The sequence below is a fragment of the Phyllostomus discolor genome, chromosome 12, assembly GCF_004126475.2.
Source record: "Phyllostomus discolor isolate MPI-MPIP mPhyDis1 chromosome 12, mPhyDis1.pri.v3, whole genome shotgun sequence".
NCBI classification, from domain to species: domain Eukaryota; kingdom Metazoa; phylum Chordata; class Mammalia; order Chiroptera; family Phyllostomidae; genus Phyllostomus; species Phyllostomus discolor.
This window is the reverse complement of record NC_040914.2, coordinates 48133186-48158627: the sequence shown is the minus strand read 5'-3', so window position 1 is coordinate 48158627 and position 25442 is coordinate 48133186. Positions and strand designations below refer to the sequence as shown.

General features: G+C 63.8%; 1 protein-coding gene across 1 annotated transcript in view; it reads left to right on the top strand.

Annotated features, from left to right (window-relative positions):
- ABCC11 (ATP binding cassette subfamily C member 11) overlaps positions 1–25442 on the top strand; it is a 35761-nt gene that overhangs the window by 3680 nt on the left and 6639 nt on the right. The window contains exons 4-23 of the mRNA XM_028502075.2: positions 199–346; positions 1665–1898; positions 3453–3626; positions 4405–4552; positions 4705–4853; positions 6015–6122; positions 6518–6781; positions 8681–8752; positions 9706–9830; positions 11305–11377; positions 12313–12516; positions 13695–13829; positions 13917–14013; positions 15698–15787; positions 17428–17531; positions 18609–18817; positions 19426–19641; positions 19766–19903; positions 21184–21370; positions 24928–25017. Coding sequence (XP_028357876.1) covers positions 199–346; positions 1665–1898; positions 3453–3626; positions 4405–4552; positions 4705–4853; positions 6015–6122; positions 6518–6781; positions 8681–8752; positions 9706–9830; positions 11305–11377; positions 12313–12516; positions 13695–13829; positions 13917–14013; positions 15698–15787; positions 17428–17531; positions 18609–18817; positions 19426–19641; positions 19766–19903; positions 21184–21370; positions 24928–25017 — 2965 coding nt within the window. The remainder of the gene's footprint in view (positions 1–198; positions 347–1664; positions 1899–3452; positions 3627–4404; positions 4553–4704; positions 4854–6014; positions 6123–6517; positions 6782–8680; positions 8753–9705; positions 9831–11304; positions 11378–12312; positions 12517–13694; positions 13830–13916; positions 14014–15697; positions 15788–17427; positions 17532–18608; positions 18818–19425; positions 19642–19765; positions 19904–21183; positions 21371–24927; positions 25018–25442) is intronic.

Here is a 25442-nt window from a genome sequence, read left to right as displayed (position 1 = left end):
TGGAGGGGAGGAGAGAAGAAACAGACACCGCCCATAGTGCCGATAATGCTTGAAGGGTGTTTGGGGGAGGTCCCCTCTTCTGGCCGCCTTTGGCTGCGTTTGAGAAGTTCTGTAACGAAGCCTGTGCTAGCCAGACCGGGGACATTCGGGTGACACAGGCGGAGGGATGTCACGTGGCTCCACATCCCTCTTTTCAAGGCTCCACCGCCTTTGGGAAGAAGAAGTCTCAAGGAGTGGGGTTAAAAAAGCTTCGCTGCTCCGAGTGCTGCTGAGATTCCAAAGAACTCGGGTTCTGCTCTACATACTTCTGAGCGTCTACCTGTCGGTCATAAGTGTGCTGGGGCCGGTGAGTGGCAGGCTCGGTGACGTGCGGGGGACCTGGGCTTGGGGGTCGGCGTGTGCGCCAGTCTGTGCCAGGAGTCGCGGAGGCGTTTGTCTCTCAGGTGCTGTCCCAGACGTGATGGTCTCGGGTGGGGGGTGTGTGGGTAGGAGAGCTAATAACTAGAGTGTGAGCTCTGCAGCCCTCGCTTGGGTTCAAAGCCTGGTCCTTCTGCTTCGATGCTGGGCGGCTTTGGGCACTTTGTTGACCTTCTCTGTGCCTTCATTCGTCACGGATAGACGTCCTGGAGATGCTCACGTGTCACCTGCTTCAGGGGGTGACGTTAGGTGGGCTAAGTCTGCACGTGCACAGAGTGTATCCTGGCACATCCCACGCTAGCCGCTGTAGAAATGGCCGAGCCGCCCCGGGGGGGGCAGGTGGCGGGCCCCGGTGGTCTCTCCCGCGTACCCTGCTGGGGTGTACCGGCTGAGGCTGCTCTGGGACCTCCAGTTCCTCGGCCCCAGATCTGATCGCAAAGAGGGGCTGGGCTGTCCCAGCTGGGGTCTCTGTGGGCCACCAGAGGGTAGGGCAGCTCGGCCTGAACAGCAGGCATTGGGGCAGGTGACGGTGCCCCCCGAGAAAACGGAAGTGCTGTGACCGGCTAAGGGGAGAATGGACGTAGGAAGAAACAACAGTGGATGTCACCCCAGAGATGACGGAGCACACGAAAGGGGTCCCCTCGCCTTCTGGCTTCTGGTGGGGTGCGCCCAGTGGGGGGCGCCAACGGGAGACCAGACGGGAGAGGGAAGTCAGGGCAGAGGGCATGGTCCCCGGGCCGCCTCCCAGGTCCACCTTCACAGGAGGCGACTGGAGTCTTGTGAGGGGCCTTTCCGAGTGGCTCTTCCGCTGGGTTCCGGGAACCCACCCCTCTCTGTGCTCAGGCCTGGGGAGGCGAGTGACCCTTGCTGTCCCCAGCCCCGAGGTGCTCCACTGGCCCTGGTGGGCTGCCTCAATCCTGCACACACCTTCAGCAACGGTCCATCAACTCGCGATTACCCCGAGTGCGTGTGCGTGTGCGTGTGTGTGTGCGTGTGTGTGTTCGGCTCCCTGCCGGGACCGGCCAGGAAGTGGCAGAGCTGGAGTCCAGAGCTGGGCCGGCTGACCGAAGCTCCCCCACTCTGGACCGTCTGACCCCGAGGCAGGACCGCGCCCACGGCGTCAGCGTGAGTCACTCGGCGAGCCCCGGCCTCGGCCCGAGACCCTGGCGCCTGGCCGCCGCTCGAGCCCTCACCCGAAAGGAGGATCGGGAGGTCCGAGTGACCCACACCCCTGGCTTCCGTGTCAGGTGCTGATCATACCGAGGATCCTGGACTACTCCCAGGGGTCGTCCACGGACGTCGGCTACGGCGTGGGCCTCTGCCTCGCCCTGTTCCTCACCGAGTGCCTGAAGTCCCTGGGCATGTGCAGCAGCTGGGTCATCAACCAGCGCACGGGCATCCGGTTCCGCACGGCCGCCCTGGTCCTCTGCTTCGAGAGGCTGCTGCGCTCCAGGTCCCTGACGCACATCGGCTCAGGAGAGGTCAGTGCCGGGCGGAGAGGCCAGTGCCCCGGCTGCCACCCGGGTTTTACCCGCGGGAAACGCCCGGTGTCGTCTGTGGGGTCCGTTTTCACATCGAAGGGTCCGCGTGGTTTAGGTCTGTTTGTGGCTTTCTCTCCCTCCCCTTCACGTCCCAGCTTCCACGTTCACACACAGCGGCTTCCTCCTCGGGGCCCAGCCCTGCCCCCCTCCCCTCCCCGTTTCTGTTGGAACGTCATGGGCACGTGGCGTGGCGTTGGTCCGAGGTACGCAACGGCGCGATGCGGCCTCTGTGCGGCAACACGGTGACCACCATAGGTCTAGGTAACACCCGTCAGTGAGTGGGTTAACACCCATCGCCACGCGGAGTTCCACGTTTCTTCTTGTATCTGGTGAGAACCTGGAAGGCCGACTCTCCCGGCAACCGCCAGGTGTACACAGCGCTGCCTCGACCCCCAGCCCCACGCTGTGCACCGCATCCCCGGGGCTGACTCGTCCCATCACTAGAAGTTGGTACCTCTGACCCCCTTCCCCCACCCCCGAAAAGCACTTCTGATGTGCCCGGACGGTTCTGTGGGCAGTGTCCCCGTCTGCTGTCCCCTCGGCACGACGACACAGGTTGTATTGCCGTCCCCATTTTCCCGGGGAGGTGAGCGAGGCCCAGAGAGGCCGAGTAGTGTGGCCGTGGCTGCACAGCTGGTCACTGACAGGCCTGGGACCCATGGTACCCGATCCTCCCTGGGCGGGGCTGTCGGCCTTTCCCACCGGGGAGGGTCTGGGACGTTCCCAAGGTCTGGCCGCCGTGGGCGGTGCTGCAGCGAGCGCCTCACAGGGCCCCCCCCCCGCCCCGCCTGTGGAAGCATCTCACTGTGAAAGACGCTGCGAAGCTGCCCTCCGCGGGGGCTGTCCCCCAAGTCACATCCCCTCATGCGCTGAGCATTTTTATAAAAAGGCTCAGCGGGGAGCACGTACCAGCGGCTGGAAGGAGATCGGGTTCAAGTTCAAACGAAATCACTTCTGAAGGGATCCAGATGGGTCATCCTGAAAGACATTCATGAATGGGGTCCTTAAATATTTCCTGAGTTAGAACCTTGGCCTTTGAATAACCCCGAACTCAGCGGTGCGTGTCGGGGTAAAAAACCTCAGGTCCCGCCTAAAAACCCTCAGTCATTACCAACGCTAGCAGCGGCAGGAGCAGAGTGGGACAGGGAGGCACAGGAGACCCCAGTGCTCCCTGGGGTCTGGGTGTGAGCATTGGCGGCCGCAGCATCGCCAGACAGAGCTCCCCTCCAGCGCGGCCCGCGAGCGCGGACTCGGCGTCTACTGGGGAGTCTCGCCCGGGCAGGCGCGATTATCGCAGCCCTCCGGGGAACGGGGCCCAGGCTCCCGCGGCTGGTGAGGGCTGCGGACCCGGCGTGTCCGTCCCTGCCCGCCCACCTGCCTCCCGGGCCGTCCTGCCGCGAGGAGGCCTGGGGGAGGCGCCTGCCAGGGACGCGCGGAGCCCCGTCTGGGTGACGGGGGAGGTGACGCCGGTGCTCGGGGCTCCGTGTCTTCCAGGCCATCAGCTTCTTCACGACCGACATCAACTACCTGTTTGAAGGCGTCTACTACGGCCCCATGATCTTCATCTCCCTCACGGCCATGGTCAGCTGCAGCATCTCCTCCTGCCTCCTGCTCGGCCCCACCGGGCTCATCACCACATTTTGCCTTCTCCTGGTTCTGCTGCTGTTGGTGAGGCCGGATGCGCCCCAGAAACCTCCAGCGCTACCGGGGGGCGGGGGGCACTTCTGAGCGGAGACGCTGGCCCTTCAGCCTCCGCTCCCACCTCAGACGGCTCTCCGGCCACAGCCCTGGTCAGCCCAGGGACTCCGAGGTGACCCTGGCGTGCGTGGCCTGTCGCAGAGCCTTCTCTGGCAGGGGGTCTGTCTCACGCTTCCCCCGGTAGACAGCCTCCTGCACGTTCGCCCCCTCCCTTCTGCCTGGAGCGAGCCCATGTGAGAACACACCCAGCGTTTAACAGCAGGCTGAGCCCCATATTATGGGGGTGGGCGGTGCCAGGCCCACGCACTGCCTACATTTCAGGGGAAATTGAGGGGAGGGGCCGACGCTTGGATGACCGGCGCTCTGACCCACTAGACGGAATGTGCCCCTCCCTCGGTGCACAGGCCCTCGGGAAAGGTGGCCGTTACTGGTGGAGGGTCGGGATTCCCCAGACCGGAGGTGCCGGACTTCTGTTTAGTGAGCCCCAGCCTGGCTGGGCACCCAAGAGGGCGAGACGCCCACGGGCACAGGGTGTGCGAGGCAGACGCCCCGGGGCATGATGGGCCGAGGGTGGGCGAGGGGGCCTTCCTGGAAAGCCTCCAGGGGGGGCCTGGACTCAGTCTCCGCAGATTTGGACAGTGCAGGGGGGGGGGGTGGAGGCACCCAGCGGTCCATCAAGGCTGGAGCGTCCCTCGGGGAACCCTCCCCGCCCTCCTCAGCGGGCGTTCCCGCCGCGTGCCGGCCGCAGGGGCTCCTGAGCCACGGGGAGGTGAAGACTCAAAGGCAAGCCTCCGTGATCAGCGACCAGCGCATCCAGGTGACCAGCGAAGTCCTCGCCAGCATCAAGCTGATCAAAATGTACACGTGGGAGAAGCCGTTTGCAAAAATCATCAAAGGTACAGAATGAATCGGGCTTTCCGTTCGGAGCCTGCGGACCGCCCGGGGGTGGGGGGTGCTGAGCCTCCCTGCTCGGGGGTGGGGGGGGCTCCCTTTGTGCTCTGAGGGTGGTGCCGGGTCTTCCCTCGGGCATGTCTGTGTCCGCTCCCAGATCTCAGGAGGAGAGAGAGGACGATGCTGGAGAAGAACGGGCTGACCCAGAGCCTGAGCACCGCCATCCTGTTCATGGGCCCCACCGTGGCCATGGTGGTGACCTTCCTCATCCACCTGGGCCTGCGGCTGAGACTCACGGCCCCGGTGGTGCGTGCGTGCGCCCTTGCGGCTTCCCTCCCCTCGTCGACGGGTTTTTCTCTCGGGCCTCCTCCCAGCTCACGCCCCTCAGGGATCCCAGGGCTCTGCACATGGAGAATAGCAGTTCACTCAAAGTTTCCAGGCATGAGCGGGGTCAGGCTTTCTTCCATCCCGGCCTTGGGAGACACTGGCATCCCTTGGACGGCAGCCCCAGGAGGGAGGGAGGGGATGAGTCATCTTGGGGTGCAGGGGAGGCAGAACATGTAGTTCTAACCCCAACGATCCTGATACACGTCTTGAGGTCGGGAACCCGCAACCGATGAGTTCCTCTGACGTCCCGAGAGGGCCCCCCAAATGCCCTTTAAATGGAAAGGTCTAGTTTCTTCTGTGTTTCCCTTTGCGGCCTGACCCTGGCCGGGGGACGGAGCCACTGCCTTTTCGGGCGAGGGATCCCAGGTCCTTGAGGAGAACAGGACAGGGTGCTGACCTGCGAGAGGCTGGCATCGGCCGGGGCAGCCGGGAGCCTGCACCCAAAGCAACAGGGGTGTCACCTGGGAGCCCACGGCCAAGGGCTCACCGCCCCTGCACAGCAGTCCCCTGTGCTGGGTGCAGGCTCGCCCCGGGAAAGCGCCTGCCCGGAGTCAGAGGGTGGAGGCAGGCGCCCCGAGTTCTGGGATCCTGAAAGCCGGAGGTGGTTTGCGACAGTCAGGGAGGCTCCCTGGGGAAGGGGGAGGCACGGATCAGGCCTGACGTGCAGGGAGATTTTGGATGACAGGGAGTAACAGAATGTCGAAGGCGAAGAAGAAGAAATCGGCTCTTGACGGCGGTACTAGGGCCACGCTGCGTAGACAGCAGACAACGCTGTCTCACCTGTATTTCCTTCCTGCTGCCCAAACCCCTTCCGGTCCTGGATTTATGGGTCCCTGGCACTGTGTCCACGGGGGCGCCCCATCGGCTGAGCAACTAGACGGACCCGCCCTTCAGATGGGTCTTCTTCTTCACCAGCTGCTCTTCTTCTTCACCAGTTTTTGGTCTCCCCAAGACAGCAGCCCGGCCCCTGCCAACTGAAGGGCCCGCTTGTGGGAAGCTGTGGGTCGGAACGGGGGCCTGGGGGGGCGGAGGGAGCGGGGCAGGGCCGGGACCCTCACCAGCACCCCCCCCCCCGCCCAGGCCTTCTCCGTGACGGCCACCTGGGGCATCATGCGGCTATCCATGTTCTTCTTGCCCTTCTCGGTCAAAGGCTTCAGCAATTCCAAGTCTGCGGTGGAGAGGCTCCAGGTGAGGGCGTGGGGCCAGCGGTGCGGCCCTCGGCACGGGGTGGTGTTTGCCTTCGGCTTCCAGACGTTCCTCCCCGGACGTGGGGTCAGTGGTTACAGGCGGTGCTTGGAGGGCACGGAGCCCCCTGGTGCGCCCCTGCGGGGGGCTGAGCCGGCGGGGGGCGGGACCCCAGAGACAGGCGCGGGTCCCGGCTGCCCCGGTCCTGGAAAACCATGGACGGGGCGGGGCGTGTTCAGCTGTGAATGAGCCTCCTCTCCATCGATGGTAGTTTTTTCCAACTTTCCCTGGTTGTGAGTTCATAAACTGGTTCCGGGCCTGTCCAGCCAAGGGGGTCCGCATTCCTGCTGGAGTGGGGACCCCAGTTCCTCCTCTCCCCCTTTCTTCTGTCTGCACAGAGGTTCTTCCTGCAGGAGAGCCCCGATCTGTACGTCCAGGCCCTGGAAGACCCCAGCAAAGCGCTGGTTTTGGAGGACGCCACCTTGTCCTGGAGGAAGACCTGCCCTGCGGTTGCCAGCAGAGCCTTGGAGCTGGAGAGGAATGGGCACGCTTCCCCCAAGGGGACAGCCAGGGCCCAGCCACGTCTGGGTGCCCTCGAGCCAGAGGGCAAAGGGGAGAGCCTGGCCCCAGAGCTTTGCAAGATAAACCTGGTGGTGTCAAAGGTAACCTCCTCCTGGCCGTGTGGGCAGGCTGTCTGCCAGGCTTTTGGGGCCTGAGGTCAACAGAGTTTTCATGGAAGGCACACACTGGCAGTCTTTCACACTTTAGTGTGAACTAGTTGGCCATCTGAAATTGTTCTGTAATGGAAAAACCTGGAAGAGTAGGCTGCATGCCTGCTGGTCTTCGGAGGGACTGAGGACACGGGGAGGGATGGGGAAGGAGATCACACTAGCAACAAGTTCCTGGCATGTGCCAAGCCCCGCCCCGCCTATGAACCCCCCTTCCTGGCCTCCTCTCTGAGTCATACTGGCAAGGGCCGGCTTCCCTGCTCCGTGCTCACTTGCTTCTGCCCTGCGCTTCTCTGTGGTCTGTTCATGCCTTGTGTCAGGTAACATAGACATATAAGAATGATACCAGGAGAGCTTGTAGAATTGTAGACACTGAGCTACATCTCAGGGTAGAGGTGCCTGAATAGACGCTTGTGTTCAATAGGAATCAGGGTCAGCCTCTAGTAACCACAGACGGCACCATCTAACAGCTGTCACCCATGTTGCTCCCCCCCTTGGCGGTCCCCTGCGGCCCGCCACCTTAAACTCTGTCTCCGAGCGGCTTTCTGCACCCTTGAAGCCTCCTCCAAGCCACAGACTCAACTGGCGATTCATGTACTTTCTCCTCTGCAAGGATCACCATCATTCCCAACACAACGAGACCGCCTCGCCCCTCCTTCCCCTCCCGGGAGCCGGTGCGGAGGACCTGGAAGTCAAAGTCCAATCCCTCCGTTCCCTCCCACCAGCCTGACTCGTCCTTGACAACGGTCGGCTCCCCCTCCACACCTCAGAGCCGCCACCTCCCACCCAGCGCCCTCCAACGCCCTCCAGCGCCCCAGCCCCCGGCCCCCGCCACGCCGCTCCCAGCTCCTCCAGGAGCCCCCAGTGAGCCTCTCCGCTCCCCTGTGCCCTTTTCCAACGCACCACACGCGGAGGGATCTCTTTAAGGCACACGCCCGTGCAGGTCTCTCTCCTGCTTCAACGCCTCGGTGACACTGCACACGGGAGGGATCCCGGGTCGCTGAGCACCCTGCCCACCTGCTGCCGCCTCCTCCTCCCTCTGACTGTCCGCACACCCCTACCCCGGCCCTGCGTGCCGGCAGCCGGCTTCGTTCCTGTCTCTGGACCTTTGCGCCTGCTGTTCCCACAGCATCTCCAGGCCCTCCTGTGTTCTGCTCCTTCTGGTCACTGGGTCCCAGCAGCAGCGGCACCTGCCATGAGTTGCTGCTCACACACATCAAGCCCCTCAGCCAGCCCACCCCCAGTCGCTTTGACCCCCGACTGTCTGAAACAGCAGCCACTCTCATCTGGCTCCTGCCGCTTCTCACCACCTGCCACGGCTCGTGTGGGTGCTTGTTTGTGTCACGGTGTCCCCCTCCCCACCAGAATGTAAGCCCAGTGAGAGCTTCTTGTTCACTCCTCAGTACCTGGAAGACACTCGGCTGACTGCCTGATGGAGGCGTGAGGGAGGGAGCGAGTGGGTGCAGGCCGGCTCTGCCGCCCCACCTCACAGCTGGAGAAACGGAGGAGCCGAGGGGCTCAGCGGCGTGCCCAGAGCCGCAGCGCAGACTGCAGGCAGGACTGGACTGTGGGTTTGCCCCTAACAGGACCGCCCATCCGTCAGTTCCTCTGTGCCGCCCCGCCCCCCGGACTGCCTGGCTTTGTGGCGGTCCCACCCCGCCACGGCAGACTGGCCGCACATGTCCTCCTGAGCTTTGCTGGTCTGAGGGGCTTTGGGGGTGTGTGTGTGGTTATTCCGTTTTCTGTTTGTCACCGTGCTCAAACAACAGACCCCGCTGGGTGAGGGGAGCGCTGTGCTGTCCCAACGCCTGTCCGTCCTCCTTGGCTTTGCAGGGGACCGTGCTAGGGGTCTGTGGCAACACAGGGAGCGGCAAGAGCAGCCTGCTGTCGGCCATCCTGGGGGAGGTGAGTGACCCCTCACCGTGCCTGTCCACCCTCAGGCAGACCAGGGCCACCCAAGTTCAAGTCCCCCCAGAGAGTGGCTCCCTCACTTCCTTCCTCAGAGGGGTCTGAGCCAACCAAACGTTTGTCTCGATTAATTGCAAGCAGCTGTGTGGGCCCCCGGGGGGAGGGGCGTCAGAGAGGCGCCCTGCCCAAGGTCACGGAGTGGGGAAGGCCTGGGCCCAGGGCTGAAACCAGGTCCCCCGCCCGGAGGTGGTCGGAGCCTTGCTTCTCATCACAGCTGCATTTCCCGGCAGCTGACCTTGAACTTCTGTTCAGGGCCGCCTTCCTCCGTGGCCAGGGGTTGTTTCCTCTGCCAAGGCCCCAGCCGCTTTCACGCCAAGCAAGGAGAAGAGAAAGAAGTCACTTGAAAGATCTGTTCTTCCATATCAGGAGCAGGGTGCCCAGGATGAGAGAGAGAAAGCCATACGGGGTGCTGGGGTGCTGGGCCCTGGGCCGGGGTGAGGTCGTGCGGGCCGAGGTCTCTACCTTTTCAACCCGGCGTCTGTAAACCGAGCGCTCAGAAAAGTGGGCGGAGCCACCGCCTTGAAGACCCGCACACCCAGTGCCCAGACACCGGTCTGCAGCACTCGCTGCGCCCCGCCCCGCCCCGCCCCCCCAGCCGCGTCTGTGCAGACACGTACTTTGCGGGACTATTTTTAGCGGCAGAGACGATGACGCTGTCCCGCTAGCCACCTCCTCGTGGAGCCCCAACCCTGAGGGCCGTTTCCCCTCTCACCTCCCTGACATCGTCACATCAGCAGCAGCTCTGGGGAGTGCCGGGGCGGCCCCAGAGGGGCTGGGACGTCAGAGGGGAGAGAGCCTGGGGTGTTCGGCCACCGACACAGGGTCTGGCCCGGCCCGGCCCCAGGGTCCCCAGGGCCGGTCATGCTGAGGCTGGGCTCCCCGTCCCGCAGATGCACCTGCTGGAGGGCGCGGTGGGGGTGCACGGGCGCCTGGCCTACACGCCCCAGCAGGCCTGGATCGTCCCGGGCAGCATCAGGGACAACATCCTCATGGGCAGGAAGTTCGAGGAAGCCTGGTGAGCCTCTGGGGAGGGGCTCGGGGTGGGGGGGGTGTAATTTAAAGCTACGATGTTCCTCGAGCCCACGGGCAGGCCTGGCCCTCAGTCCTCCTGGCCGTGAAAGACAGGTTCTCATCACATCCGTTTCCCGGGGGAGCCAGTGAGGCCCCAGGAGGTTAGCTAACTGGCGCAAAGGCACGCAGCTGGTGGCGTTTGGAATGGCCGGCATGGAACCCAGTCGCTTTCAGAAATTTCAATGTTTCACTACGTTATTATCGGGACCAAAATAACCTTCGCCGTCCAAAGGGTTCGTTTAAAGCTTTGTGCCGATTCGCTCCTGACCTCTAGGTCTCAGGGCTAGTCCCTCAGGGGATGAGGCTGTGAGTGTGGAGGGGTCGCCTTTGGGGCCACGGCCTGGGGGCCTCTCCTCCCTGGGCGCCGGGGGCACCTGCCGGGACCAGTCACGTGGCAATCGCAGTGAGGTCTCTTCAGAGGGGGGTCCGAATGTCACCGCTGGCCTCTGGCTGGGGGGCACAGGCCTCCGTGGATTCTTGGCTCAGTGCTGCAATCTGCCCCTGCCCCCTCGGGAGCAGCCCCAGGGGCCTAGACGCGTAGGTGTTGGCACTGGCCAGCTGCGGCTGGATGTCCGGCGGCCTCCTCGAGGCCGGGCCCAACACCAACTGGTGAACCCCCTTTTTGCCCAGCCCCCCAACTGCCCAGTGCAGTGTAATGACATTGCAGCCAGCCTGCCGGCCCCTCCTCAGCTCCCTCCCGTCTCACTGGTCACCAGCCCTGGGAAGCCCCACCCCCTTCCCCTCTCCCGGGTTCCTCCCAGCGTCTCTGGCTGTGTCTCTGCAGCCAGTCTGGGGCTGTGGTCTCTGGCTGGGACTGTCCTCCTGCCCTGGCCCCTGGCGCCCGGTCTCCTCCGGCCGTGGCTCTGCCCTCAGACGGACACGACACAGGCCCGTGTGGAAACACCTCTGCAAAATCACAGCAGCTCAGCCACACCGGGTGCTCAGTGGGCAGATGGTTTCGCCCTCGCACACCAAGCCCCGTGGGCGAGAGTGTCCTCACGGCACACTGACCACAGGAGCAGATGAGCAGAAAGAACCCAAGTGTCCCCACCGGAGCACGGGCTAAAACCTTTACGGCGTGGCCAAGTGGCGGCATCAGGGTGGCAGAAGCCTGTGCTCGCTGCGCAGAAAGACAGGGAGAGGCCGCTTCTCAATAAACACACGAGAGAGCGCAAGGGTGGTGCGGCTTCTAAGAGAAGCCCCTGGAGGTCAAAGACTTGAGAGAGACGAGTTCCCACCGTATCTTCTTTCTGTTCTGCTCAAATATTCACGAAGTATCCGCATTAGATTGAAAGCAGAAAAAGATGGGAGGGCGTGCATAGAGCCCCGCCCCATGGTAGCCAGCGCACAGGGGACCAAACCGGACCCTCTCAGCGTAGGGCCCCCCGCCCTGTCCCCTCTGCCCCCCAACCTGGCAGGTACCTGAGGGTGATCCGCTGCTGCTCCCTGGACCGCGACCTGGACATCTTGCCCTTCGGAGACATGACAGAGGTGAGTGCGAGGTGGGCCTCTCCCAGTTCTGCGGGGATGTTCCGGGGTCCCCCAGCTGCCTCCCTGGGGAAAGAAAGCCTGGGGACCCCAGCTTCTTCACAGAGCAGCCTGAGCTGCTACAGCAGAGCCTCCCCATCAGGAGGGAAAAGTGAGGAGATAAGAAACCTCCCGCCCGCCCCCTTGGCCCCCCACCCGACTGCCCCCCCAGGCCCCCACTCCCCTCGCCCGGGGGGCCGGCACACCCGCCACGGCCCCAGAGGGCCGATGTGGGTTCTGACTTCTGACTTGCGTTTTCCGGCTAATTCACCACCTTTCACACCTGCGGCCGCCTTCGCCCCACAGACGCCCCCCCGGTGAGGTAGAGGCGGGGTGGTGGTCTCGGTTTTACTGCCCGACCACGGCACGGCCTGTGCGCCCCCTGCCCTGCGCAAAGCGCTGCTCCGGCGACTTGGGGGCACTGCCTCGGGGGGCTGCAGACGCCCCACCCCCTCTCCCTCCGAGAGCCTCTGTCCTGTCGTGTCCACGCACGCATTCGTTAGTTGTGCTCATTTATTTTTTGCTTTCTGTTCCGTACCCCACCTGCGCGTGAAACCACGTGTTTTTGCCCCTTTTCCGTCCGACTCCCCTCGCTGGCCGGGCACTCTCCAGGCCCACCCCTGTTGCGGCGAATGGCGGGACCGCACCCTTTGCTGTGGCTGAGTGGGGTTCCACTGTATGCACTGGCCACACCCTCTCTGTGCGGTCACCCACGGGGGGACACCGGCCACGACGCCAACTTTGAAACTCGTTTTTCAAATGCCAGGGATGCCAAATCATGGGGTGCCCAGGCATACGTGCGGTGGGGGTTCAGCCTGCCCCGTCTGCCCGCTGGGCTGGCGTGAGCACGCCCGGCTGCGCCTCCCTGCTAGACGCGGTGCCTCTGGCCCCGTCCGCAGATCGGGGAGCGGGGCCTCAACCTCTCGGGGGGCCAGAAGCAGAGGGTCAGCCTGGCCCGCGCCGTCTACTCCGACCACGACATCTACCTGCTGGACGACCCCCTGTCGGCCGTGGACGCCCACGTGGGGAAGCACATCTTCGAGCAGTGCATTAAGAAGACGCTCCGGGGCAAGACGGTCGTCCTGGTGACCCACCAGCTGCAGGTGACCGCCCTTCCCGGTTGTGACTTCATGACCACCTCATAGCAGCTGCCCTTTCAGTTCGGACTGGACCCCCAAATGCAGGGGGTGTCGGAAACAGCTTGGACTTCCTTTGCTCTCCCTATGAAGAAGACAGGCTGGGAACAACCACAACCAAACATCTGGGTGGGCCAGCGCTGGTGGAGAAACAATGACCCTCAGGGGAGGACGCCCCAGGTGTCCCGTTCTTGGGTCAAGTGCAACGCCGAGCCCGGGGCTGCCTCTCACAGGTGTTTCCTGCTGGGTAGTTTCCTATTTGGTCTCGGCCTTAACCCATTATTGTTATTTCTCCCTCTTCATCTTGCATTTCGGCTTCACGATTTTTTCTGGGGTAGAATATGTAAGACACACAAAAAAGCTTTAGGAAGCACTCTAATAACAACCCACGCATCTGGCCCCCAGGGGACCTCATCACACACGGGTCCTCCCAGGGGGCGTTCCGGCCCCTCCCACCGTTCCCGGCTTCGCTGTTCATGGCTCCTGGTGTGTCTTCGTCCCTTTACCACACATACGTGGGTCTTTGTGCCCGACGGAGTCTCATCTCCTTTCCCGCATCCATTTAAATCTTCGTCCAGTTGATATTTTACTCTCCGAGTCCTGGGTTAGTCCACCTTTTCGCTGAGCACCGCATTTCTGAGATCTCCCCTGTTGGCGCGGGGAACCTGAGTTCTCCCTGGTGAGGTGCTCCAGCGCCGGAACATACCCCTGGGGTGTGTTTCTCTAAGGCGGACATTTGGGGTTTGCTCCCCGTTTTTCACTTTTACAAAAAAAATGCTTCAGTGTGCGCCAGTCTCCGGGTCCCTCTGTGAGCTCCTGAGAGGTTTTTTTGTTTGTTTGTTTGTTTTAGGACAGGGTTTTAACAGTTTGACTGCTGGTTTGTAATTCTTCAGAAACCTCTCGTTTGACTAGAGGCGGTCAAATTATTTTCCAAAGGGGTCGTACTGGTCTACAACCCGCATCCCAGCCTGCACCCCAACATTTTAGGAGTGTCCCCCGAACCTCCAGTCACTGCCGCTACCTGGGGCTGTCCGGCATGACATCACGATACTTTATCACAAGGCGAATCTATGTTTTCCTTCTGAATAGCGAAGTCGGACATCCCTGTCCACACCCTGAAAACCTCATTCCTTCTGACTCTTCAGTTTTTACAGTTCTGTGACCAGATCATCTTGCTGGAAGGTGGTGAAATCTCCGAGAGAGGGATTCATAGGGAGTTAGTCCAGAAGAAGGGGCAGTATGCCCACCTCATCCAGAAGATGCACGGGGAAGACAAGCAGGTGACTCGCCCCAACCCCCCACTGCTCCCGCAGCCCATGCCCCGCAGGTGGGAGCACCCCGGCGCTCACGGTCCTGCCTCCCCCCAGGACGTGTTTCAGGATGTGGCAGAGGCGGCTGCAGAACATCAGGGCCCAGGTCAGGCCCAGGCCCTCGGCCAGGAAGATTCTCAGAGTGACAGTGCCGGTAAGCAGGCTGGGGACAGGCCGGAACGTCCCTGTGTCTGGCCGGGCCCCCCCGGAGGCCCCAGGCTGGGCCACCACCCTCGTGGTCGGGGGTCCGGGACACCATGCACACAGCAGGCTGCAGGGCCCTACGGGTGGAGGGCCGGGGGGTGCGGGTCAGGAGGCCAGAGGGTCCAGGACGTGAGTGCTATGGGGGGTGCGGTGGGATGGGGATCGCTTTGGCTCCAAGTGGCCTGCGTGGAAAACGCCGCATCTGGACTGCCAATCATCCCGCGTTTGTGGAAAGCAAACGTGGAAAACAAAGGAACTAAATCGGAACGGCCCTGGGCCCCGCCCCCGCCGCCCGGACCCTCAAGGCCCAGTCGCTCCTTTCTGCGCCCGCCTGCGCAGCGGGACAGGCAGACCCCGGTTTTAAAGTGAGACACGCTCCGGGTCGGCGTTGGGGACCTGCCGCCTGCAAAGCTGTGCGACCTCGGCCAGCGGCCTAACCTCTCCGACCCCTCCCTGGCACAACCAGGGAAGGTCACAGGGCTGACTTTGCAGCGCGGAGGTTACAGGAGGTCAGGTGCCGAGAAGACCGGCCCCTCGCAGGCCCCTGTCGCCCGGCGCGGCCTCGGCTGTGGCGGACGGAAACCGAGGGGGGCGGAAAACTAGCTGGAAGGCGAGGGCGGAGAGCACAGAATGGAGAGTCACGTTGGAGCGCCGGGCCTCCGCCGGGGCTCCGGAGCCGGCGCAGGTGCGGAATCCATCCGGGAAAACCGGCGCTGGCCCCGGCTGGTGCGGCTCAGTGGGCTGCATGCCGGCCTGCGAGCCAAAGGGTCCGCAGTCAGGGCGCAGGCCTGCGTTGTGGGCCGGTCCCCAGTAGGGGGCGCGTGAGAGGCAACCACACACGGATGTTTCTTTCTCTTTTCCCCTCCCTCCCCTTCTCTCTATAAATAAATACAATCTTTAAAAGAAGGAAGAGAAAGGAAACCTACCCCGAATATTTTCCTTGCTGGTATAATTCCCCTCAAAATTCAAATCTTCCAGGAGGAGCCCCTTCTCCCCCAGGAGACGTGGGGCATTCTTGTAGGGAGACCAGGGGCATCTAGCAGAGATAGGAGACCTTCTCCACGTGCTGCTTCCCGGGTGGTTGCCGTCAGCACCCCCTGCTGGCGTCTCCAGGCACCGGCCCCCAGCCCTGCTCTGGGCCCAGAACCTGCCCCGGGCGGGTGCCGCAGAGGTTTGGGGGGCGGGGGCTGTCCGAGAAGCGTCTTGCAGCAGGGACCCTTCCTCCCAGTTTTCGGATGTGGACGCAGAGAGGTTGAGTGATCTGCTTGAGGTTGCCCAGCCTTTGGGGACAATGCTGGAACCCAGTTTCCAGGTCCAAGGTCATTGCTTTCCCCACTCTCTCCACCTGCCTCTCTCAGTCCATCTAGCCGTCGGGGTGGGGGGGGGGGGCTCCAGGCCCTCCAGGGTTCACTGAAGAGTTGGGGGTGGACCCTGCCTTTCCAGACTCGAGTCCAGAGTGCTCTGTGGAAAGCCAGCCAGTTCGGGTCAGGCGGGGTGGCACACAGCAGCTAGGAGGCGAGGGAACTGGGAAAGGGGGCGGGGGAGGCAGGAGCAGGCGGGTCTGCAGGAGCCCCCCGTGCAGCGGGACGGAGCCTGCGACCACACCGGTTCCTTCTTCTCTCCCCCACCCCCAGGGCTGGAGAACCAGCTCACCACGAAGGAGGAGATAAAAGAAGGGTCCCTGAGGTGGCGTGTCTATCGTGACTACATCCAGGCAGCTGGAGGTGCGGTCTGTCGGCTGCCCCCTGCCCAGCCCGGGCTCTGTGGGACCAGCCCTGCCCCGCGAGGCCACGTGCGGTCCAGCGGCACAGAGGAGCCGTGGTCCTCACACAGTCCTGGCCGCCCTCAGCTCTGGCAGCCCCGCCCTCCCAGTCCGTGCTGGGAGCTGCTTCCGGGCATCCTTGCGTTACGATGGACCCGGGTTTGTCCTGTGCGGGTGGGGTCAGACACGCAGACTTAGGAGTGACAGTCTCGAAGGAAGAGGTGTGTGCTCACGGGTCCCCAGAAACAGCCGGCGTGCCAGGCCGTGTGGAGCCCCGTGGGGAGGCCCCTCCGCCGGTCAGGCGGCCGGGGGCTGCACAGGGAGAGCGTGGCCCAGAGCCCCTCCTGGGGTCTTCGTGGGAAACAGCCGGCCAAGGCAGGGCGGATACACTGAGCAAGCTTAGGGTCGGCTGGACGGCCGGAGTGGTTCCGGGAGGCTCTGGGCTCTCGGGGTGTCCCCTCGTTGTCAGGTAGCTGGCCCTGGGGCGTGCAGGGCAGGGGGATCCCTGGCGTGGTGGGCGAGAGCGTGACGAGTGAGACCGCGGGGTGTGTGGGCTGTGGGCGGGCCCACGGGGGTCACTTGCCAGCTCCAGGCACGGGCTGACCCCGGAAGGGCGGCCTCTCAGGGCCCGAGGCCCCGATTCCGAAGCACCCGGATTCGAGATCTGAGGGAGCATGGTATTTAGCGCAGTTGTCCGCATTCCGGCGATTTCCAAGCTGCAGGGCTACACACTCGCTTGGGCTGAGTTCTTAGCAGCGTGGAGAGATGGAGCAGGACGGAACCCGTCAGGCCCGTTGCATGCTGGGACGGGGTGCAGCTTTTACTGCGATGGCATTAGATTGCATTTCTGAAGGCGGGTGGCTTTGAGAAATTTCAGAGCCCCGGAGTCCTGGGACCCGTGGGCTGTCCAATCCATGTGCGCACCACGGCACCCCGTTAGAATCCCCCAAACCGGGGCCCAGGTCTGTATTCTTCGAGTGACTTATGAGATTCTGAGAGCAATTCTGACTCTGTGGCAACTTTTCACGCCCCCCGACTTGGGAACTCTGTGAGAGGTGGGTCTTCTCTGGGAGACTCAGTGAATGGGGGGTGGGGGGAGGAACCCCTAACTCAGAAGCGGCACGCGTGTGGGGGGCCACCTCTGGCGGGTCACACACAAGAGCTCGCACCGCAGAAGTGGGGGCTGGTGTCGCTATTTTGAAAATTGAGCCCCAGGCCCTGCATAAGGGGGAGCTGGCTTCTCCAGGACGCTGCTCGTGGGCCGGATACGGGGCTCAAGCCAGGACCCAGATCATCCCATGTCCTTGTCACAGCAACCCTGGAGGCTGCTGTGACTACTGTTGCCATTTCCCAGCTGAGGAAGTGGCGGGTCACTGGCATCTGGTGCCTTGCCTGGGATCACACCGCTTGTAAGAAGCAGAGCCAGGATTTGAACCCAGGGCTGTCCAATCTCAGAGCCCAGCTGTTTCTGGTCCTTTTCGGTGTCCCAGGCAGATGGGAGGGGGTCGGGGAGAGCCGAGGGCCTGGGGCGGATGAGTGGCTTTGTCCGCAGCTGCTGTGCACAGTCTCGGGGTGCCCGTGTCACTGCCCCTCGCCCTGCAGGGTACGTCGTCTGCCTCTTGGTTTTCCTGGTCATGGTGACATTCGTCTTCCTCACGGTCTTCAACTTCTGGTGGCTGAGCTACTGGATGGAGCAGGGCTCAGGGGTGAGTGCCGTGGTGGGAGCAAGCGGCTTCTCCGATGACCAGAGCACAGGCTGGGGACCCCACGAGCTGCCCGGGGCCACCAGTGCGGAGATGACTCGGGGAACCCCAGGGAGGGCCTCTGGGAGGAGGCGTCCGGGGCTGCTCTGTCCTGGCTCTAACCGGTGTTCCCCAAATGAGCCGTCACCCGTGCAGACTTTTGGGGACAAAAGCACGAGGTTTCGGTCCGCTGGCACCTCCCCAAGTCTGCTCTCCATGCCACCCCAGGGACCGTGTCCTCGGGGGGCAGTGTTTGGCCCTGCCCTGGGTGGGTGCCCGTGGGTGGGAGGCCGCATGGAAGAGAAACGTAGCGAAGGAGGGAAAACAGGTTTTATCCGGTCACTTCGGGCGGCGGGCGGAAGGGCTGAGCTCCACTCTGGCTGGGGTTTTAGAGGGAGCAGGAGGGAGCGGGTGGGCGGGGCTCTGCAGTCAGAGAAGTGACACCTGTAGGGGAGGTGTCGTTCAATGCCAGCGGGCTGGAGCCTGCCCACCCCGGACCCTTTTCGGTGAGTGGGGAGAGGCAGCTCAGGGGAGCGTGCGAGGTGCTGGCTGGAACCACCAGGGAATTCTCGGGGCACCCCTCGGCTTTCTCGGATGGGCGTTTTAGTTGGGGGGCTGGGGTCCTCCTACAGACACACCTTAAGCCGCTGGAATCCATGCTCGTGTGCCTGGGTCACACAGGCAATTAGTGACATCGCCAGCCCCTCCCCCACTGGCACGAGGCTGAGGTGGGGCTGAGGGTCCAGGTGTTTACTGATGGCTTGGTCTCCTGGCGACCAGCTGCACCCTGAGGCCAGGCGGGGCCCCAGCCCCCTGCTGGCCCATCAGATACAAAGTCTCTCTTACTGTTCTGGAGACACCAGGGGGCTCAGACACTTCTGTATGGGGAACCAGAGTCAGAGTCCAAGTTCTGGAGCCAAAGAAACTCGCAGCCCCACCCCGTGTGGGGAAATGCCGAGGGCTGCAGGACCTCTGTGTCAGGGCCGGGGGCGGAGACCAAACACAGGCGTCATCCTGCCGCGTCCCTGTCCCCTCCCCAAGACCAACAGCAGCCGGGAGGCCAACGTGACCACCGCGGACCCAGGCGACATCCTGGACAACCCTGACCTGTCCTTCTATGAGATGGTGTTTGGCCTCAGCACCCTGGCCCTGACCTTAGTGGGGTGCTGCTCCTCGCTGGTGTTCACCAAGGTCACACGGAAGGCGTCCACCACTTTGCACAACCAGCTCTTACACCGGGTAGGGGCCTGGCCGCAGGCTGGACTCGACCTGGGCTTCTCTTTTTCTTTCTAGATTTCACTTTTTGAGCAGTTTCTGGTTTCAGAGACACTGAGTGAAAGGGACAGGGAGTTCTCACTCGCCCCTCAGCAGCCCCCCCCCCCCCCCCCCCACTAACCTCCTGCAGCCGTGCGGGCATCTGTCACAGCCGGGGAGCCAGCGCGGGTCTATTATTGCTGTGTTATTAACGGAGGCTCACTGTTGCCATTAAGGTTCACTCTCCGCGCTGTGCGTTCTAGGGTTTTGAGGAAGGTACGCCCACGTGGACCTGCCACGTAGTATCGTGCAGACTATTTTCTCTGCCCTAAGGCCCCCCCCTCCCCCCGGCCCACCTGCTCCTTCCTCTCCACCTCCCACCCCTGGCTGCCACCAATCCCTGGGCTGTCTCCCTAGTTTTGCCTTTCCCAGAGTGTCACATGGGCGCAAGGGGGCGCGGCGCCACCAGGCGGATGCAGGCAGGTCAGAGCGGGTGGGGCGAAGCGCCCCCTGCTGGAGGCGGGGCTCCAGCCGCGCGGCGCCTGGGTGAGGCCCGCAGCTCCGCTCAGGACCCGGCACCCTGGTCCCCGCAGGTCACCGGCAGCCCCGCGAGCTTCTTCGACACGACGCCCACAGGCCGGCTCCTGAACTGCTTCGTGGGGGACTTGGACCAGCTGGACCAGTTGCTGCCCATGGTGGCAGAAGAGTTCCTGACGCTGTTCGTGTTGGTGGTCCTCAACCTGGCGGTGTCCAGCGTGGTGTCCCTGTTTATCCTGCTGATCAGCGTCGTGCTCATAGTGGTGTGCCTCATCGGTCACACGTGAGGGGCTTTCTCGTGCTTACCGATGGGCTTCGCGACTGGGGGTTCGAGGTGGGGGCCCAGCCAGACCTGGGTGGTCCCCGCGGCGGACGGCCCGGGCCACTCCCTGTCCCTCTCGATGCAGGAAGTTCAAGAGGGCCGTCAACGTCTTCAAGAGGCTGGAGAACTACAGTCGTTCCCCTTTGTTCTCCCACATCCTCACTTCGCTGCAGGGCCTGAGCTCCATCCACGTCTACGGGAAAACCGAAGACTTCATCAGCGAGTGAGTCCTGACGCCGCCGCCGGGGGTGGGGGTGGGGGTGGGGGCGGCGGGCGCAGGGTGCGGAGAGCCCCGGGAACAGCGCCATCTGCAGGAGGACCAGGGAAACGCTGGCTTTGCTCCGTGTGTTCCTCCGAGCCTCCCGCGACGCCTCTGTTCAGACCACCCGCAGAGGAACGACACGCACAGCGACACAGAAAATGTCTGTGACCCTGACCCCCGGGGGGGGGGTGCGGACGCCTCTAGTCGTAGGGTGGCAGGGACAAGTCTCTCTGGGGCCGCGCTGCTCTCCTGGTTTTCCCTTCCTCTTCCAAACAGGAGTCTCATTTTCTGAGAAGAGGAAGGGACGAGAGCTTTCTAAGGAACAGAGTTCCATTACTGTTCACACGCGCCGATTTGCCCCCTAAACTGTCGGCTGAAACAAACAAACAAAAGCCCAGTGGTGGCTGCCGGGGGCTCATCGTGCCCTCTGAGCTTAGCTCCTTGCAAAGACGGACCCCACGCGGTCTGCCCTGACCGACAGGAAGCTCACACACAGGAGGAAGGCAGCAGACACCCACTAGGGCCTATTTTCGTAATAACCCAGGGCTCCCTGACTACGACAGACAGCCGAGGAGACGGGCAGGTGAAGCGCCAGACGGGCTCGGGGGCAAACGAGGCGGCCTGCGGGGGATATCAGGGAAGGCTCTCAGGAGGAGGCGGCGTCTGAGCCAGCTCCGGAGCCTGCTGCGCTGTGGGCATGGGAGACGGCGCGAGCCCAGTCACCTGGTGGCACATCGGAGGGGTGGTGGCGAGAGCCCTCGAGGGCGGTGCAGGCAGCAGGGCTGAGGGGCCCTTGGGGCGACACCTTCGGGCCGTCGGCCCCGGGAGCCCAGGTGGTGCTCAGCACCCACTGGAGACACTCGGCGGCCCAGGCACACACAGCCCCGCTCGGGGGTGGCTAGGACGGAGTCGGGCCTCCCCTCGCTCACAGATCCCAGGACTCACCACTCCCCCTCCTCGGCCCCCCGAGGGCCACTTACCCGCCCTTGAACCTGACACCAAGGCTGGGAGGAGCGTGTGTGGACAGGCCTACGTTGCCCAGAGCCCTACTCGCAGATGTGGGGTCAGGTCGACTCCGTGGCCTGGGAAAGGGGTAGGGAGGAGTCCCCCAGAGAGAGGTCAGGTTGTGTGGGTGGGCGCTGGCTGGGGTGGGGGACGCAGCCAGTGCCCGCCCTTGGGAAGCCTTGGGGCAGACACACACACGTGTGTGCGTGGCTTTCAGGCGGTCCTTTCTCCCTCAGGTTTAAAAGGCTGATCGACATGCAGAGTAACTACCTGCTGATGTTCCTGTCCGCCACACGATGGCTGGCGCTGAGGATGGAGCTCACGATCAACCTGGTGACCTTGGCCGTGGCCTTGTTTGTGGCTTTCGGCGTTTCCTCTGCTTCCTACCCCTATAAGGCCATGGCTCTCAGCTTCATCCTGCAGGTGAGGCAGGGCGCTCAGCCTGAGGCCCCCGGGCACGGGATTGTGGCCACACCTTGGGCCACATGTGATCTTAGGGACCGTGACCTTGGCCTCCTGCATCTGTTGCTGCTTCCTCGTCACTTCTGAACTGGGAAGTCTGTATTTAAAGGTGTCACATGGAATCATAGAATATTGGCATCGAAGGGGAAGCCAGCCCTCTATTGCGCAGACGGGGAAACTGAGGCCCAGGGAGGGAAAGGAGTCGTTCGAACAGACGGAGCGTTAGAAGCAGAGCCAGGGCGAGAACGCTGACCCCCTCGGTTGCCTGGCTGGTTCTTGTCCCGTCACCGGTCACGCCCTGCAAACTTGTCTGAGTCAACGGGGGAGGTGACACGGGGAGGGGTCCCAGTGCTCCCAGGCCAGCTCGGTGCGGAGTCAAGTCCTGGCTGGGCGGGGCCTGGGATCTACTTTTAAAGCCAGGTTGCCTGGAGGGGGGGTGGTCTGATGTGGTGGTCTGCCTGCCTCCCGGGGCTCTGGGGGCGAGTGGGGACTGGGTGGTCAGGGTTCACGTCCACAGATTCCTGCGGAAGGGCTGTCTGCCCTTGAAGGGCTTCGAGGCCAGAGGCCGGCTCAGCAGCCACCTCCGAGAGCCCAGGCTGCCGGGTCCCGGTCCCTGAAACCCCCGGCCCCCACCGCCCGGAGAGTTCATGAACCGTCCCCTGAGCCGTGCAGCTTCCTCTCCAACTGGCTTCAGAGCTGAGCGCCCCAGTGCTGGCGCCTCCTTCTGGGCGAGCCAAGGGCTCCGTGTTGCTGCTGGGCGAGGCAGCGCAGCAAACGCACGTCTGCACACGCACCCGGCACCACCCACGCCTGTGTGCGCAGGCCCTTCCCTGGCGCACGGGCCACACGGTGCGTCCACCGTGGGATTTTCTGGGAGCCGGACCTCGGCTGGCGCTGGGCTGGGCTGGGCGCCCACTGGCCTCTGCTCCACGGTGCCCTCATCACGCGCTGAGGGGCACAGCGGAGTGGTACAGAGCGTGTGGTCTCGGATGGGCGGCGTCGGCCCAGGCTTGGCCCCCATTTGCAGCGTGACTTTGGGGAAGTGTGTTATGCTCCTGCCCGGGACTCCTCACCTGCCAAAGGGAGGTGACGCCTCCCAGCCCGGGGAGGAGTGTGCGTGAGCGTGCGGGTCAGAGTGGGGGAAACGCCCGGGAGACCTGCACCCTCCCCGACGCGAGGAGAGGGGACGGCTGTGAGAGCGCGTGTCCCCACGGCCGGCGGCAGCCTTGAGGGTCTCCGTCCTGGTCCCCGACACGCGGGCACACACGCCCTGGAGCGCGGCTGCTGCCAAGCCCTCCAGGATGCAGGGCGAGGTGCCACGGGGTGTCCCCGGGGACCTAAGAGTCGCTAAGGCCAGAAACTGCCCCCGGCTGCGGGGAGGGCCAGGGTGGGGGGAAGGCCTTCCCAAGCCGGCGCAGGGCAGCGTGGGCAGAGGCTCTCCTGTCCCAGAGGGCGCCTGCTCCCAGGAACCCCTGGCTCCGTCCCGCAGGGGCCAGGGAGGGGCTCCGCCTGCAGGCCTGGCCTGGCCACATAGCAGCCCCGGGTACACCCTTTCTCCTCGAGGTCAGCTGTCCTGCCCCATGCGTGTCCTGGGGAGCCTCCCTGCCTGCCTTCCCTCCTGCCCCCTGCCCTCAAAACCCTCCCCTCCCACCTTCCGCCCCCTCCCCAGAGCGATCTCCAGTTTCAGTGGCTCTGACGTCACTGCCTGTTTCAGGGCCCCCGGAGGCCCCCTGCCTCCTCCTGAGCTCTGCCCTGCCGTCTAGGCCCCTCAAATCTGACCCCATGACCCCAACACACACTCTCTCCTCTGCCCGCATGGGTCCCCGGCTGACTGCTGTGTGCGGCTCCAGGAAGCCACGGTCCCTCGTTGGGAAGCAGGAGCCTCAGGCTGCATTGCTCCGCAGCCCTGAGAGGCTCCTCAGTAAATACTGGAGAACCTTCTGGTTGCCAGACGAAGCCACAGAGTCAAATCAAAGGGGCCGTGGCAGTCCAGGTGCTTACCTGATGTGACGGGAGGGCTGAGGCAGGGCTGTGCTCTGTTGGTTAATTTAGTGGCCTAGCAGGAACCCGTGGTTGTTTTGTGTCTGTGCTGTCTGGCATCCACAGCCTATCTACTCAAGTCCACAAAACAGCTGCCGCAGCCCCAACCTACACATCCTCATCCAACATCTGTCCAAGGCTAGAGAGGAGACGGCTTTGTCCACAGGTCCCTTTTTAAGAGCAAGGAGCAGTTTTGCAGAATGCTCCTACCTGACTCTTCCTTAGGCTTTATTGGCACTCCAGCAGTGGGGTTCATGTGACTGGTTTGAACTACCCAGGCCCCCTGGAGCCCCCAACCGCTGCCTGCCTGAACACAGCAGGAGAAAGAAGGGCTCAGCTATCGGTTAGGCAGGCAGCGTGTCTGATCTGCTGATTGGAGGAGAGCCAGTCCCCCAGCCACCCTTGACCTCCTTTCCCAGCCTAGTGCCACGCCATGACAGGGTCCCCCTTCTCTCATGTACGGACGGCTCTCCCGCCCCGTTCCGGACCCTGGACTTCCGGGGCCTGGGTGCATCCTGCTATTTGATGACCTTTAGCACTTTGCCCCCTGTTTGCAACACCTGGCCCCGCCCACTTTTCACCTGCTAACTCCCACCTCTCCGTAAAAGTGCACCTCTAGTGCCAACTCCTCCGGGAGCCCTCCCCGCGACCCCCGCCTGGGTGGCTGTCCCCTGGGCCCCGATGGCTCTCCAGGTCGACTGCATCGTGGAGAGGACCATTCTCTGTCGACCTGTCCTTTCTCCCCATTGGACGGGATTCTCCTGATGGGCAGGCCCTTGTCCTCTGCTCTCAGGGGCGCGGAGCCCGGCCTCGGGGTTTGGTGACCGACCGCACCGGGAAGGGGTCGCCCAGCGCTCTGCACGGCCTGTCTGCCCAGGCCTGGAGCGTGGAGGCAGGGCCCCTCCCAGCTCCGCTCGGGCTCCCGGGGGCGCCGTGAGGGTCCCGTCCTCTTTCCCGTCCTCCGTTTCCTCCTCCGTGGTGCGGCCAGTTCTGGGGAGCCCCCAGGACTCCCTCGCCTGGGCTCCCCTGAAGGCAGAGCCTGACAGCAAGGCCGTGGGTGCGGGCAGATTGTCCAGGGGATGCTTCTGGAAGGCAGGCAGGCAGGCCTTGGGGGGCAGGGACGAGGAACTGCATCACGAGGGCGTGTCACCGAGCTCTCGGGTCCCGGGGCCCCGGCACAGGACTGACTGGGGTCCCCTGGCAGCGTACAGGACGCTCCCTGGGTTGTCCCCGAGGGCTGAGGGAACGGGGCCCCATCCCCTGTCCCCTGTCCTCACTCGGGGAGGGTCGCCCCTCACCAGGGCCTCGGGCACGGAGGCGTCCCTGGGGCTCTCACCTGGAACTGCCCACCACGGCTCGCCTCCACTCGGGAGCACCGCGCCGCTCCCGGGGGCTCGGCGGCACCAGGTCTCAGGAGCGTGGGGAGCCTGGGCACACCCCCCTCGGCCACCCAGTCCGACGTGCGCCCTCCCTTCCAGCTGGCGAACAACTTCCAGGCCATGGGCCGCTTGGCCTCAGAGACGGAGGCGCACTTCACGGCGGCGGAGAGGATGCTGCAGTACATGAAGGTGGGCACGGTCTGGCCCTGGCGCCAGCCCGGGGCTCAGGCCGCTACCCGCCCCGAAAACCCCCTGTCTTCCCGGGAGAGCTCCCTCTCCGAAGCCCTTCCAGACTCACTGGCTCACACCGACCAATCCGTCCCCGCGCCAGCGGGCCTGGGGGCAGAAGGAATGATCTCCCCTCTGTATAGACGAGAGGTTTGCCCGAGTTCAACAACAACAACAATAATAATAGTCCTTGCTGCTGCTCTATCTATGTCACAGTAGCAAAGCACACAGGCGTTGGAGCCGCCCCAATCAGCTATGCAGCCGGGGACAACCGACGCTGCCCCCCCCCCCCCCCCTCTGGAACGGGAGGGACCCCCGTCGCCGCGTCATTGGACTCCTACGCGGGTTAAGTGACGTGGCGTCCGAGGCACCACCGAGCGGAGCCT